At 45.4% G+C, this 16,778-nt stretch overlaps 1 protein-coding gene across 2 annotated transcripts in view; it reads left to right on the top strand.

The window, feature by feature from the left end:
* The first annotated feature begins 7 nt into the window (after positions 1-7).
* The window catches only part of LOC128419280 (uncharacterized), a 28,924-nt gene continuing 12,153 nt past the window's right edge, over positions 8-16,778 (top strand). Inside the window, exon 1 of one of the 2 annotated variants that reach the window (XM_053399754.1) lies at positions 8-141. In XM_053399754.1, coding sequence (XP_053255729.1) covers positions 23-141 — 119 coding nt within the window. In that variant the 5' untranslated portion in view covers positions 8-22. Of the gene's footprint in view, positions 142-16,260; positions 16,582-16,778 lie in introns of those variants that run through there. The other variant, XM_053399755.1, reaches the window with a different exon arrangement.

The raw sequence follows: 16,778 nt of genomic DNA on the forward strand, positions 1-16,778 counted from the left end.
CAGGAGAGAGAACTCACCGGCCATGACGTCAGCCCCCAGCAGGTTGGGGGGATGCCGCGCGATTGGCGTAGGCCGGCCGAAGAGGGCGGGCTCAGAACGTCCGCGGCGCAAGGATGGAAGGTTGCTGACAACGTCGCCTAGGTAACCGGGGCCCGGGGCGTTCCAAGGTGTATCCGACGGCGCGAGATCAAAAGGAGGGCGAATTGGACGGCAGTTCGCGCGCGCGCGGACGCTGGGGGAATCCGCCTCCCCGGGGTTGTCTGGCTTCTACTTGAGGCAGAGAGGTCGAGCCTTCATTAGTTAAGTGCTGCAATAGCCTCTGCTTGTTGCTTTTGTTAAGAGCGTCGTTGTGGTTCAGAATTAACAGCAGATGTAGCTGCTGTTGCTCTAATAAGTGCAAAAAAGGAGGTACTGCCTGCAGCCTCGGAGCTCAAGGCAGCTGCACACGTTCGTTTTGCAGCCATTCTAATGAGAAACGCAGTGGGGAAGAAAGACTGATAACCTTCTGGCTGCCGTCCAAGCTCTGCGTCGGGGAAAGATGGAACATGAGGGGCAGGACGGCGGTATAGGAGACTCTCAGAGCCTTGCCAGTGAGTAGCAATAAGGAAATGGATTGGAGGCCCCTTTTGGTGGCTGGTGCACACAAGCACTTTCTGGCAGCAGAGAGACCCATGCAAGTGAACCCACACCCCATGAGGATGCATGGACGCGACTTCTGTGCTACTCACGTGTCACTGTGCAAGTAGTATATTCTGGAGTTGCAAATATAGTGTAACTTTCTTTTGGCTAGCAGAACTTGATTTACACTCAGTGTTGGCTAGCATATTAGATGTGCATTGAATTGATCTCACCTTCCCCCTCCCCCACCATCAAAAATATGTTGATGTACTAGAGCAGGGAGGCTTTACATACTGCTGACAAGTCACCCCACTTTCAAACAGCTTGAAAACTTTGTTCTAAACTATGTAGTTTCTGACAGAAAAAGCTTTTTCTCTACCAGATCTATGGAACTCACTGCCATAGAATGCTATTCTGCCTGTGGACTTCTTAAAAGGACTAGAGAAATTCATGGCAGAAACTCTGGGGTTAAAAGCCCAAATGCTATATAGACATATTTGCATGTATCTTGGTAATTGTACAGTAACTGTACTGTTTTGGGTTTTCTGCATGCTTGTGAGGTATCTGGACTGTGTTGTTGAAGGTTATGAGAGCAAAAACTTAAGGAAGGAAGGAAATGTAAGCTTCTTGGTGTCCTGAAAAAACGGTCAGATTCGATGCTAGATTAGGAACTACACACTTTATGACTCACAGTACACGGAGATACATGCTGCTGCTGAATGATTGCAGCTCTTTGAATTCTTTTAATTACCCTTGAGAAGGGGGGATCATCTCATGTGAAATGCACTGGGGAGTATCAGAGCAGAAGAACACAGATTTTTAAAAGGATTGAAAGAACAGTGTTGATCAATAGTGGAGACTTTGTACATTATTTGCTTTGCCGTGCAGCAGATGTTTTCTATTGGGACAGTGTAAATAGTTACAGCACCACTGACCTCTTTTTTTGCTGTTGTTGTTGTTGACTCACCAGATATTTGTGTGATATCTATTCTGTGAGGTGTGAAATAATAAAGAGGAGAGTGCATTTAGCTGTGAGTAGAAAGCCTAATATAGTGTAGCCACAACTGAAGTAAGTTTTTGCCAGATTACCAGTCTGGGAATTATTTCCCAGAGCTCCAAATTTGTTTGTTTCTTGCTCAGAACCCTTGTAAACAGGGGTGGGAAATTGGTGGCCTGCAGATATTGCCGGATTCCCATCAGACCCAGTCAGTATCCAACAAGACCTGGGGGCGGGGCATGAAAGTGATGGAGGGGAGGGGGGAAATCTGCCTGTAAATGTCTCTTGCATTTCTGTCAGGCAGCAGCAACACTAGGCATATCAGCTGCCCCCCCCACCTAACACAGTATAGACCTCCATTCCCTTGGTGCCCATCTGCTCAGCAGGCAGCAGTGAAAATGGGGCTATGGGTGTGGGGAAATCAGAGTGGGCAGGACTTGGAAGAGAGGTGGATAAGCCATGCCTTGCTCATAGTCTGGAGGTTCCCCACACATCACCTGGTATATAGGTTTTTGTTTTCTATGCTGTCTTCTCTTCAAAAACAAAACAACAACACTGCTTGACAAACCATGTTGACAAACTGAGGGTGAAGAGAGGGTGAAGGAAGGCTAAACTTTGGTGGGGGGGGTGGTAACATATCCAGAACTGTCCTTGCCACCTCCTTGCCACCCTGTCAGGGCACATGTTGCCACACTCCCGGACACCTTATCCCACTCATGCTCTTGGTGGGCTCACTGGCTGCACTAAGAGCTACCATTGCTGCTGAATTCAGCACTGCTGCACTCAGCACTGCTGAATCCTTGGAGATTTCTGTATAAGACTGCAAAGTTACATAGACCCCTGATTCTTGTGCATGTACAAGATTTCTCCTGGACCTTTCGATGCTGGCTGATCCCCATGCCTCCAGGATGATGACAAAGAGCTTCAAGTTCAGAGCAGACTTGAGTCTTGGCAGGCCTCTACTTAAGAATTAAGCACTTATTTACAATGTAATCTCTAAATGCAAAGACACAGAGAAGCCTTAGGGCACTTTTAAAGACAATTATATATTTGTAGATGGGAGCTCATTTCTTCAGATGCATGAAATGCAGTCCTTGGTTAGCAGATTCATAATATACAGTATGTACACAGGGAGACAGACAGAGAGATGATGTGAACAGTAGGGCTCAAATACCACAAAATATAAGAGGTGCAGTTTAGGGATGTCATGACTTCTATTCTTAAAGTTTACAATCCCCTCCCCCTTCTCGTGTATTAGTTGAGGATACATTTGCTTCATACATTTGATAAAGTTCCCTCTAGTACAGAGGTAGGTAACCTCCAGTCTATGGGCCAAACTTGGCTGGCCAGGGGTTCAGATTTGGCCTGCAAACCCGTTTTCCCAAAACCATGCCCACCTGCCCCACACCTAATGTTTTGTGTGACAACAGGTGTGGGTTAGATAGAGACACAGCTGCCTGTGCCAATTGGGAGCCTTAAAGTGCAAGGGGAAACTGGCAAGGGTAAACCCCAAGCCTCAGGTGCTTTAAAGCACTTTGCAAGCACTGTGTGGTGCTTTGAAGTCCCAACAATGGGACCTCAAGGCTCCCAATTACCTGACATCGTTGTGACATCAGGTGATTGAGAGGGGATGGCCTTGCCTGCCTGTCCAACTTGGCCCACCAGCCTAGATCTGATAAGGGTTTTGCCTGAGGAGCCAAAACGGCTCCCCACTTCTGTTTAGTGCATGAAAGTTTCTGCCACAATAAGGTTTTTAAGGTGCTGTAGGGCTTGTTTGTGTTTGTGTTTTCTGCGACTGATTAACAAGGCTACCCTTCTGGAATCTCCCATGTGCAGATTCTTATTAATATGAAATGCTGTTTCCCATAATGAAGGTCATATGAGAAAATCTACCCTTCAAGGAACTCTAGCATCTAGTCCCAGTTGTTGTCTGAGGCAGGGATACTGGCGGAGCCCTTAAGATTGTAACAGAAATGGGCACGATTCCTGAGGCCTGTCTCTCTGGGGACTGAGAGTGGAGTGCAGTTATCTACCTGGAATCTTCCCCCCTTTTCTTCTTTTCTTGCTAAGTTGTCAAATGAAAGAAGGGAGAAGAGATCAATTGCACCTACTATGTTCCTCTGAGCAGAAATTGACAAAACCAGGGTTAGGTGATAAGCCCAGTCTCATCCAATTCATACACTAGAGTCATGGTACAGTTAGCAAAATTTAGGCTCTGGATTTATTGTCCTTGTGCATCGCAATCTTTAGATGGTGAGTCCTGCTGTCTTTGGGGGTGCTCCTGCTCAGTTCTGCTGAGTGGGGCCCTGAACTTCTGCCCCAAACTCCTGCCCTGATGGGAAATGCTTTATGCCAAGTCAGGCCACTGTTTGTTCTTGCTCAGTATTGTGCACAATGACTGGCAACAGCTCTCCAGGGCTTCAGGCAGTGGACATTCCCAGGACCTTCTGCATGAAAGGCAGATGCTCTAATATTGTAGCTCAGTATTGTCCAGTGACTTGCAGTAGCTCTACCAGGCAGGGTTTCATACAAGGGCAATTGCCAGCTGTACCTGGAGATGCTGAGGACTGAGCCTGGGACCTTCTGGGTGCAAAACAGATGTTCTACCATGCAGCTACATCCAGTGCTATTTTGCTAGAAAAAGAGATGCCGGAGCTCACCATGAATGTCTCCCTTGTTTTATAATGGCAATGGCACCCACATGAGAGGTGCCGGAACTGAGTTCCAGTGAGTTCCAGCTGGGGGAAAAATCCCTGGCTACATCCCTTTTCCATGGACGAGTTTAGCTCTGGAGCTTCTTCCCAGTCTCTCCCCCTCCCACCATTAAAAACCGAAGCCTCCACTCCTCCCAGCCATTAAAGATAGAAATGGGAGAAAGCAGCTGGGAGCAAGTCTTCAAAACCTGAGTCAGCACAGCCCTCCCCAGCCCCGCAAGATTGTATTAATCTCATGAATTTTAACTTAAACTAAAAAAGAGAAGTTTCTTGATGCTATTCTTTTGTTTATTTTTGGATCAAAGTCTTTAATATTTTCCCCCCTCTGTCACACATTGACATTTGCCAAGTTTTTCCTTCCACCACAGGGGCTGGAAATAGGCCTTTTGAACATGAAAGAGATTCTCTTTGCAGTTTTATTGCATGGGTTTTTGTTTGTTTGTTTGATTTTGCACTTTAAAAGAATCTACAGACTTGGTGAGGCTTGGATTAAAATTAAAGGAGTTGGCAGCAAGAGGCCTGCCAATAGTTTTCCTGCTCCCTGTTGATGTATCAGGTTGTAAGAGTGCACAAAACCGCTTTACAATGTTAAGTGTTCTTATTTGGTGGAGTAAGGAAGTAAGGAGACTCCTGCTGGATTGAACCATCTAACCCAGCAACCCATTTCCTACAGTGGTTGGCCAGATGCTTCTGAGAAGTCCACAAGGAAGGCATGAAGGCAGTGCCCCCTACAGTCCCTCCCTCCCCGCAACTGATATTGAGACGCCAACTGCCTTTGAATATGAAAGTTTGCTATGGTCATTGTGGCTGATAGCTGTTCATTGAGTTCTCATTCCTTGAGAATTTGTCTAGTCTAATCCACTTTTAAAGCCTTCTGCAACTTAGATGCTATCACCACATCCTGTGGCACTGAGTTTCACAAGTTAAAAAACCTACTGCCAATCAACTCAACTTAGTTAACCCTAATCCTAGTATGATGGAGAAGGGAGGGGTGGAAATATATCTCTATCCAGCTTCTCTATACCATGCATAATATTATGAATTTCTGTTATGACCTGTCTTACTAGCATTCCCCTTTCCCTTCCCTTCCTGTGCAGAATGCACTGGAAATTGTGTCACACAACACTTGCTCTAATGTAACACCGTCTAGCCTCACCAACGACTACTAATCGCCTTGCAAACAAGTCAGGATGAATGCCCTAAGAGGGTATTGTTCCTTGTGGTCCCCACATTCTCATCTTCCTAATTTTGAGACCCAGAAATAACAACAAACACGTGCCGCAGGTTGGGTGAGACAAAGGGGCCTTTCATCTCTCCTGCCCTTCTGAACAGGAGGCTGAAAGCTGTGTGTGTGTTTTAAACTCACACCTCTCTTTTCCAGCAGCTTCTTAGGATGACCTTGTCTGGCTGTTCTCTCTCTCTCTCTTTCTGTGAGGAGAGCCTGGCTCATGTTTGTAAAGGAGGCTGTGTCGGGGAGGGAGTACAGATGCCATTCTGTAATAATGGGAACGTTTCGGTCCGTTTCCCCACTGGATTTATTGCAAGCTGTGCTGCTGCTGATGCAGTGGCCAGGCACAGGAACTGAGCTATATTTCTCTCCCCCCTCAGATTTTAGCCAGACAATTTTAGCTGCTGGTGACCCCAAACGTTCCCATTCCCCTCACCCTAGGCTTGGCCAATGCCACAAAGGCAAAATGGGCATCAGACTATTTGTGGAATCGCAGGGAGGACAGGTCTTCCTCAGCTTTCTCACGTCCTCTATCCATGCCCATCTCTGTATTTTGGAGGGCAAAAAAACCCCTTTTGCTGTATTCTCCTGACTTAGTATTGGACTGGTTCCTGATGATTCTCAACCAAAGGAGAGAGAATGTTAAGCAGCCACACAGTGCCACCAGGATTTGTGCTTATCTCCAGCATGCTGAAATCATTTATTTATTTATTTATTTATTTATTTATTTATTTATTTATTTAAAAATAATAGGTTCTGGGGCTCAAAGCTTGTTTGCAAGGCACATGTCTTGGACTTGGAAAGGCAGCCTTCCAGTATATATGTGTGTAGATTGATCTCTATTAGGAGTGACCAATATGTAGTTCTCCAGATGCTCCTGGACTCCAACTTCCATCACCCTGACTATGGGCTATTCTCATCATGGATGTGCATGGTATTTTAAAGAATAAGAGTAAGGTCCTTCAACGGATGAGCACAGTCTAAAAATCTGATACAGGGAAGGCAACATAAGGAGGGGGAGGAAGAGAGTGGGAAAGAGATGAATGTAATAGGAGAAGATGTTGATCCAGTTAAATTACACATACTTTGAGGGTGATCCAACACATTGTTAAAATAAGTCCAATTGTGTTTAATGGCTTTTTAACATGAGGACCACATTCCCTCATGTGGAACCTTTCAGGGAGCACATGCCGGTGGTTGGCAGGCCAGAGGCAAAGGTGGGCAGAGCAATGGATGCAACTTGTATCTTTCTACAGCAGGTTGCATTCCAGCCAGACAAAAGTCAGAGGTTTACACATGCAGGCAGACAGCCAACACACACACCTTTCCATCCACTGTTGGGCAGAGAGGCCTAGAGGGCCACTTTCAGCCCCTGGACCTGAGGTTCCTCACCCCTATGTAGAGGACTACAGCCTCAAAGGCTGCGTTTGAGGAGGACTAAGGGCTTGTACCATATCCCTTAAGCCTTGCTAGTTCTGTGCCTAGAAAGTGTGGGTCTGAGCCGTTTTCTGTTTGCCCCACTGCTTTCCCTGGGAAAACCCACTATTCACCACTGAATTGGTGTAAACGTCAATCCACGAAAAATCCAATCAATGTCTGCTTTGATTCAGTGGCAAGGAGTAGGTTTTCCCTGGGGGAAAGTGGTGGGACAAGAGGAAGTGTGGACACGCCCTGAATTGTATTTATTGACTTGCAATAATAGCAGCCTTGTCTCTTGCTTTCTCATGATGCACAGCTAGAGCAAGCCAATTGCACTGGGATTTCACCGGTGTAATGCCTGCTGCCGAAACATGCAGTTAGGAGTCCAGGGGCAAACAAGCTGCTGCCTTCCAGTTATTTGGTGGACTACAACTCCCATCAGCTCCAGCCAGTGTGGCCAGTGATCAGGGATAATGTGAGCTGCAGTCCAACAACATTTGGAGGGCACCACCTTGGCTAGGCTTGAGTAAGACAAACTTGAAGACATCAAAATCTTCTGTAAGTGTTTGTCATTTAGATACTGAGGGTGGTTGTCAAGGCTAGTCCTACTCAGAGTAGACCCATTGAAGTTCATTAACTTGACTAAACTAGGTTTGTTAATTTGTGTTTACTCTAAGTAGGGCTTAATTAACCACAATCTTCTAAAACTAAGCAAACAGTGGCAGGACTGCCAGACATAAGGAATTTGGTTGATTAAACAACTTTCACCTGTGCTAACATTCCCTACTTTTTCCTTAAAAAAACAGTACACCACAACCAGCACTGTGCTTTGCGCTGCACTCAGCTAGCTACCCTGTAAGCATTTTTTAAAGGGGAAAAAACCCATTTTTAAAATTGGGGGGGGGAGAAGCAGGCAAGAGATGTAGGACTTGGACTCATTGCCCCCCCAACAACACCCTTGTGTTTCTTGCTGCAGCAGACTGCAGAGTTTCAGTGGGGAGTCCAGTTTGCCCTGGGTTTGCTCTTAAGCAGGACCATTCCTCCCCTGTGACTCCTTGTAGCCTGACAGCTCACACAATGGGCTGGGTGCAAGTACCGAAGGCGGTTCCACCTTGGCTGCTTGTTGAGCTCCTTATCTCTGCCCAGAATATGGGTTGCAGCAAACCCTGGGGTGTATCTTGCCCCACCAGGCTGGTGCTGAGCTTGTACGTATCTATCTGCAGCTCTGGCAGGTGTTCAGCCTGCCTGAAGTCAGCAACTTAGCAGATGTCTGATGGAGGTAAAAAGGCCCTTGCCATATTGTGCCTTTTTGGCTTTTGCACTCCGCAAACAATTACTGTGGGACCAGTTTTCATAGGTCTCCCAGTGGGGAGGCAGCAAGGTGAAGTTGGCTGCTTCACATGATGGAATTTAGGAAGGCTAGATAAAAGCAAGAACTGATGTCTGAACAGAATGGTGCAGTGAAACATTGTGAATTGTTGTGCTCAGAATGGGGAGGGAATGTTAGGTGCTCCACTTCAGGCAACAAAATGCTTTGGACTGGCACTGCAGAGTTTATTTTTGTGTGTGTGTTTGTTTATTCCATCTTGGAAGCCAACCCAACATATGTGGAGGGCTCAGTTGGTGCCCACACCTGGACCTGCCTAGCTTGAGGTAAGGTAAGCTGCCTTATGTACCCTTAGACCAGAGCTTTCCAATCTGTGTGCCACGCGAACACTCCCTGTGCTCCTGGAAAGGGGTTAGTTTAACCTCCAGATTGCTAATAAAACTGAATTACTGTGTTTTGAAATGATGCATGTCTAAACAGTATGTCACCAGCATGAAACGTTTGGAAAGCTCTGCCTTAAACTATATTCTGGGCTCTTTTCACATTCAGCTTTCTTCTACTCACTCTGTGCTGGTAGCACAGGTCCACCTGATCACATTTTCACATTTATGTGTTAACAAAACTTACATGCCACTTGATTGTAAATAGGCTGCTAAGCGGTTTACAACCCCCCTCCCAAACATTTAATTTTATCAGTTAAAGATAGCTAAAAACAGGTATAGGCAGCAACCATTTTAGGTGTGTCCAGTTGACACGCAATCCCCGATGCCTGGGTCTTTGGGGACAGAATGGGGGATGAAGATGGGCGTTCTTATGCAAACTCCGCTGACAGACACAAGGGCCGGGAACAGAACCCCTGTGTGAAATTGTCACTGCTTGCATTTTAAAAAATACAAAAATAATTAAAATCAATAGCAAGCTAAAAAGAAATTAAAACGTGTCAGGTTAGACTTGGCTAAACAAAAACAGACCCTTGTTGTTGTTTAGTCGTGTCCGACTCTTCGTGACCCCATGGACCAGAGCACGCCAGGCACTCCTGTCTTCCACTGCCTCCCACAGTTTGGTCAGACTCATGCTGGTAGCTTCGAGAACACTGTCCAAGTGTGTTTATTTTCCATAGACGTCCTTGATTTATTGAAGCTGTCCCAATTTCTGATTAGATTCCAGAATGTCCCACTTTTCCTTAGGATGTCCCTATTTTCATTGGAGTAATGTTGGAGGGTATAGAGTTATCTGACCTCCAAGCCTTCTGAAGGCAATTCTGTACAGTGGTACCTCAGGTTAAGAACTTAATTCATTCTGGAGGTCAGTTCTTAGCCTGAAACTGTTCTTAATCTGAGGTACCACTTTAGCTAATGGGGCCTCCCGCTGCCGCCGTGCGATTTCTGTTTTCATCCTGAAGCAAAGTTCTTAACCCAAGGTACTGTTTCTAGGTTAGTGGAGTCTGTAAGCTGAAGCGTCTGTAAGCAGAAGCGCCTGTAACCTGAGGTACAGTGGTAACTTGGTTTACGAACTTAATCCATTTCAAAAGTCCGTTCTTAAACCTAATCCGTTCTTAAACCGAGGCATGCTTTCCCTAATGAGGCCTCCCGCCACTGGTGCCCTTCCACCGTTTGGCTTCCATTCGTAAACCAAGGTAAAGTTCGCAAACCGGGACACTACTTCCGGTTTTGCGGAGTTTGTAAAGCGAATAGTTTGTAAACAGGACTGTTTGTAAACCGAGGTACCACTGTGCTGGAAAACAGTCCCTGGCCCCAGGCTTCTGATCTAAAAGATAGTACAATACACACAAGGAAAAAGCAATGGGGAGGAAGGAGAGGGATAAAATAAAGCTTGGTCACTAGTTATTATAGTTTCTTTCTTTCTAAATTAGAGCATTTTAATCCTGCTCTTTGTGCAAATATACCACTCGGGATGGCTGCTTACAAGGCCATAACAATTGCAACATCAAAAAAAAAAAGGACAGGATCAGCAGTTAAAAATTGTAATGACCAGTTGGGATGGAAACAGTTCAGGAAGCCCATTGGAATGGCTGCAGATAGATGATGGCTGAGGGAAAGCCAAAGGCAGCTGGTCCATCAGCAGAGATAATGAATTATGTGTTGCATTCAGTCTGCATCACTACAAAGGCACCCAAGCTAGAAATGTTGCTGGATAAACCCTGACTGCTCAATTTATTTAATGGCTGACTTTTAAACAGATATTCAAGGTGGCTTACTATCAAAATGAAAGTGGAACAGAGTGAGAAAAACAACACAAAATATTAGTAAAACCGCAGAGTAGACTAAAGAAGGCTAAGTGGGATCCTTTTCACAATCTACTCAGAAGTAAACCCCATTCAAGCTTTTCCAGAATTTTCCATTTTGTTCTGTTATTTATTACTCGCCCTTCACCCTCAGGTCCCAGGGTGAGTTACAGCATTCAAACACAATACTAAACTATTTAAAACAAAAATGCATGTTGGGTGTGTCGTACCATTTGTTCACATACACATCAATGAACAGGAGTATATATAGTGTAACACCAATGTTTTTGAATCAGTGTGACTGTGATCTTGTACTTACCTGAAATTAAGCTCCATTGAACTCAATGGTGCTTAGTTTTGACTGCATAGATTCAGCTTTTAAAACACTTCAAGCTTTAGCAAAAGGTATTCAACAAGCTGAAAATTCACCTTTTAGCTTTTAATTAGAAATGAAAGCAATCTTGCAAGAAACTGTACCATTTAAACTGCTAGTGTGAAGTAGGAACCCCAACAAAGAAAAGGAAAAAAAGTATCCAACCTCTCCTTTGATTATTTTCTTCATTCTCTTAACTTTCTCCATGCTAATCAGTCACAAACTCACTTGATAGTCTCACTATCACCTCATTCACTTACCATAACAAAGAGGACCTGTCAATTATCCTGGTGCTCTAGCAGATGTTCTGAAAGTTGTGGTGCTGTGCTTCCCTCTATCCTGCACTACATGAATGACAATTCATGTTTTTTCTGTTTGTTCCAGAGCTAAAGTCTTCTGGATCTGCCTGCATTTAAGTGTACAGCAACAAGAGGCATTCTAATTGACAAAATAGTCTATATTATATAAAGTTTTTCTTCAAAAAATGTGATGATTATTTTTATTATGAGAAAAATAGCAGTGTACTGTAGTTTTATGGAGATGTCTTATGAGTTTTTAACTGGTTGACCTCCTTGGGCCATTCTGGATAAAGTGGCACAGAACTGTAATCAATCATCCAAGGCTCAGTCCATTAACGGAGCAGCAGTCATGCTGAGCTGCCAAAAGGAGATGCAAATGCCGTAGTCGCCACTCATTTGTCAGCTGTCAGAATTATATTAGTGGTTTACACTACAGGGTGAAGATACAGTGAACCAGTCTGTGCAATTGGGTGTGACACAGCATGTGTTGTGTACAAGAGATGCAAATGCATTAGCAGAGGAGATGGAGCAAAAACAAAAGTGACTTGGGAGGTGGTGGGCTCTCCTGTGCTGGAGGCATTTTGGCAGAGTCTGCATGGTTTTCTCTTAAGGATGCTATGGCTGAATCCTGCGTTGAGCTGCCAGGATTTGACAAGAGGACCTCAATGGTATCTTCCAACACAATGAGTCTAAGGCTGTGGAGTCAGGTTTTCAGACATGCCAGCCATGCTGTTTGTATTCGTTTCAGCATTCTTACCCTGCCAGCTCTGAGTGTTCCCTGGGCATCTACAGTGCCATATGTATTTGAGTTTCCCTTGGGCCTTCGGGGTCCTAGCAGTTGCCCAAGAATGCCAGGTGCTGATTTCTGGACAATTCCACTTCCAATTACTGTGTGCAGGCTTGTGAAGTCCAGCATCCTGTTTGTCCCCAGCAGCTCAGAAGCAGGGAAATCACCTTCCCCTGTTGCTTACCTGGTCCCACAGAGCTATCATGACTAATGTTCCTTGATAGACCTAGCTTTCCATTAATTGGTCTAATTATCTTTTAAAGCTCTCTGAGCAAGTGGCCATCGCCTCATCTTGTAACACTGAATTTCACAAGTTAATTAAGTGCTGTGGGAAGAAGTAATTACTTTTGTCTCCTGAATCTACTGCCTATCAGTTTCAATGGGTGGCCCTGAGATATTTTATCATTATGGGGGAAGACAAGAGTGTTCTCTATCCATTTGCTCCCAATGTGCAAAATTTTATAAACCTCTGTTATGTCCCCAGCTACCATATTTTTTTTTCTAAATAAGTGCTTACTCGATTGAATGCTTCCCCATACTAAAAAAATCCTTGCCACAAAAAATAGCACACAAAGGGAAAGGATCCTAGCCTTTTTCTCTGACATACTAATTTTCTGTGTGTAGAGAGTGGGGAATGGTTTGGTATGGAAGAATGCAGGTATCATCTGAACCATGCTCTGAAATTTGAAATGGCATATCTGATGGAATGCCTCCTCACTTACCAACTTCCCTATGCATTAAGATGAGACCCTTTTCCAAACTCAGTTTGTAGGAGGCATATAATGCATGGGTTGTCAACTTGATGCCCACAGGTGCTATGGCACCCATGAGGGCTTCCAATAGCCCCTGGACAGGTACCCCAAACTCTGGAATTTTCATTTTAAAAAGGCTCCAGCTCTCCTAGAAAGTAAGTTATGGAGGAAAATGTGCAGGCATCTTCTAATCAATTTCTGTGTGAACTCCATAATCAGCACCAGCAGGACATAGCTGACTTCCTATGGGTAAGCATAAAGTGGTCAGGGGGTGGTTGTCTCTAATACTGTGTTAAGCCACACTTCCCATGGCAGCCATTTTGTGTTATGCCACATTCCCTCCGTGGCAGCCATTTTCTGAGTGGCACCCCCACAACTTCTGAAAATTTCTTAAAACTTTCTGAGACCAATAAGAGCTGAAATCTTTCTGTTCGGTTCCATAGATCTATTACCTAACAGCATGACCTGAGGTTCTTTATTTTACTGTTTACTATGTTGCAGGCAACATGTTGCTGCCAACCTAGCTGTTTGAAAACATGTCAAAGTGCAAGTAGATAAATAGGTACCACTCCGGCGGGAAGGTTAATGGCGTTTCCGTGCGCTGCTCTGGTTTCGCCAGAAGCGGCTTAGTTATGCTGGCCACATGACCCAGAAAAACTGCCTGCAGACCAACATTGGCTCCCTCGGCCAGTAAAGCGAGATGAGCGCCGCAACCCCAGAGTCGTTCACAACTGGACTTAACTGTCAGAGGTCCTTTACCTTTACTTTTTATGTTGCAGGCAAGAGTTCAGTGTATATTCAGACTGGCACAAAGACAGGTTTTCAAATAACCTTCAGACTACTTGAAGGTTTGTTTACCACTCTTAATTTAGAAAATCCCAGAGAGGTGCAACAAACCTAATTCTGCACTGCTCAGGTGGCATCTCAAACTCTGTGTTCAGTACTGGGAGCCACACTTTTAAGGAGGACACTGACAAACTGGAAAGTGTCCAGAGGAGAAAGATCAGAAAGGTGAGGGGTCAGGAAACCAAGTCCTCTGAGGAACTTTATGGTTGAAATGGCTGGGAGACATGACAGCAGTCTTCAAATATCTTAATGATGCTTATGCAGGAATTGGGCAGATGATCTCTGTAGCTCAATAACAACTTTCTCTAAGCTGGTACCCTCTCATCAGCCCCAACCAGCATAGCCAATAATAACAGAGACACAGGGAATAGAGGCCCAAAATACATTGAGGGCACCACAATTGGAATGGCTGCTCTGGCAAGCAAGGCTATATTGTTATTATAATTGTTTTATTCGTGATTTGTTAATTACCGTATTTTTCCGTCTATAAGACGACCCCATGTATTGGGGGATTCAGATTTAAGAAAATGGGGGGAGATATATCCATGTATAAGACGTCCCCCTAATTTTTTGACATTATTTTTTAGGGGGGAAACCTAGTCTTATACACGGAAAAATACGGTATTTTGTATTATTTATGCTGAGTTTGTTATTATGTTATTTATTGTTTGTAAGCCACTTTGGAATTCATTTGAATTAAAATCGGCATAGCATGACAACAAATCAATCAGGTATTGCTGGATTACAACACCCATCATTCCTGTCCACTGGCCATGATGTCTGGGGCTAGTGGGAGTCGAGGGCCACAGGTTCCCCATCCCTGCATTGCAGAAACTCTCTGATGGCAAGAACTGGCTGACAGTGAAACAAACTGTCCTTCACTGGAGGTACCGTATTTTTTGCTCTATAAGACTCACTTTTTCCCTCCTAAAAAGTAAGGGGAAATGTGTGTGCGTCTTATGGAGCGAATGCAGGCTGCGCAGCTATCCCAGAAGCCAGAACAGCAAGAGGGATTGCTGCTTTCGCTGCACAGCGATCCCTCTTGTTGTTCTGGCTTCTGAGATTCAGAATATTTTTTTTCTTGTTTTCCTCCTCCAAAAACTAGGTGCGTCTTGTGGTCTGGTGCGTCTTATAGAGCGAAAAATACGGTATTTAAACAGAGGCTATATTATATGGCTGTAAGTCAAGATATGACTGAAGATCCTGCCTTGAGAATAGTTGGTTGGACTAAATGACCTCTGAGATCTGTTCTACCTCTATGGTTTCAGCAACATGATTGTGTCATTGGATTTGTGGGAGTGGAGGCCCTCGAGCTGCCATCCTGCCACTTGGTGCTTAAGCTCACACCTAACAAAGCCACCAGGGACGCGGGTAGCACTGTGGGTTAAACCACAGAGCCTAGGACTTGCCGATCAGAAGGTCGGCGGTTTGAATCCCCGCGACGGGGTGAGCTCCCGTTGCTTGGTCCCCGCTCCTGCCAACCTAACAGTTCAAAAGCACGTCAAAGTGCAAGTAGATAAATAGGTACCGCTCCGGCGGGAAGGTAAACAGTGTTTCCGTGCGCTGCTCTGGTTTGCCAGAAGCGGCTTAGTCATGCTGGCCACATGACCCAGAAGCTGTACGCCAGCTCCCTCGGCCAATAAAGTGAAATGAGCGCCACAACCCCAGAGTCGGTCACGACTGGACCTAATGGTCAGGGGTCCCTTTACCTTTTAACAATGCCACCAGGAGCAGGGCATATGTTGACAGTTCACTCCACCCACAGCTACACATGCACTGTTCCTGGATATGCATGGCTGATGGGGCAGGACATTGGTTGCTGTGTATGTACCTGACCCCCCCGTTCTGGCAGGGCTAACAGGGCTTTGATAGTTGTGTGCATATTTAACACCTGAGCATGCCTGCACAGGTGTGAAGCCTCTGTACCCCACCTGGTTTTCTGTGCACTGCTGTAGGATGTGGCCTAATTATAGCCCTCTGGGAGAAAATCCTACTTAATACAACTTCTGAAAAGATGGGAATAGGATTTCACTGTTAATGGGCCTCTGCATTTCCTGCAGGATCCAACAGATGGTGATATTGCATAAAGAATACTTCTCCATCTACTAATGCTCCTACACGTAATTAAACACCCACTAATTTTGGAATTGTTATAATCATCCATCCACAATAGTTCCTGGTTTGAATGAAACCATCACTCCAATGCATTAGCCAGAATTCAGGGGACTGAGGCTCAGAGACATTCTTCAGAATTTAATCAAACAAAATTTCAAAAAAATAACAAAGTGCTATACAATTATAAAATCACCAATCACTATACAACAGAGGAAAAGTGACTGTGCAAAACAATTTAAACTGAGGACAGAAGAGTAAAATTCAGAGAGCTACAACAGCATAAAGCAATAATATAATTTTAAAGGCCTGGGGAAATGAAAAGGGAAGTGCGGAAAATATAGTAAGGTATTATTATTTATTATTCATTGTAAACATTTTTATCCTGCCTTCAGATGACAATGCTCACAGAGCAGTTGAGTGCACTGCAGAGCTTGCTTCAAGCCAGCACAGTTTGGGCCAGTTGGCAAGGCTCAGGAAACTGGGGGGAAAGGATGTCTCTTTGCGCGGATCTGCCCGCCTCGGCGTCCGACATCTTGAGCTGGCCGAGCTGTTTACTTTGCACAACGGAAAGCCCGCGCCAACGTCGCTTCCTCTTCCTGCTTTGCAGGCGCTGCAAGGGAAGCTCGGGAGGGGAGGGCGAGACGCGAAGGGGCCGCCCGTGCCTGCCCCTCCCGTCCTCCGGCCAGCCCACGTAGCTCGGGTCGCGTTGGGAAGTCGCTGGGAGGAGGAGTCCACCTGGCGGAGCGGGAATGAGGCCTTGCTCCTATCCAGAGAAAGGGGCAGGTCGCTTTGACACGGGTCTTCGGCAGCTGCCCCTATGAATCGGGAGCGGAGGTCTCTGCGGGACTCAAAGCCCACGGGGTAAGTTTGCAGATCCCGGGTATCGTTGGCGTAGCTGGCAGGCAGAGGCCGCCGAATAAGCTGGCGGGTGGCGAAGCTCTTGAGTGCTCCGTATTCCCTTTTAATCGGACTTTTACTCGCTGTAGGATATTGATTTTCCGAAGCAACCCTCCCACCTCGGGACATTACTTTCCCGTTGCTGTACAGAGGCGTGCACG

Source organism: Podarcis raffonei, chromosome 8 (assembly GCF_027172205.1).
Source record: "Podarcis raffonei isolate rPodRaf1 chromosome 8, rPodRaf1.pri, whole genome shotgun sequence".
In the NCBI taxonomy this organism is placed as follows: domain Eukaryota; kingdom Metazoa; phylum Chordata; class Lepidosauria; order Squamata; family Lacertidae; genus Podarcis; species Podarcis raffonei.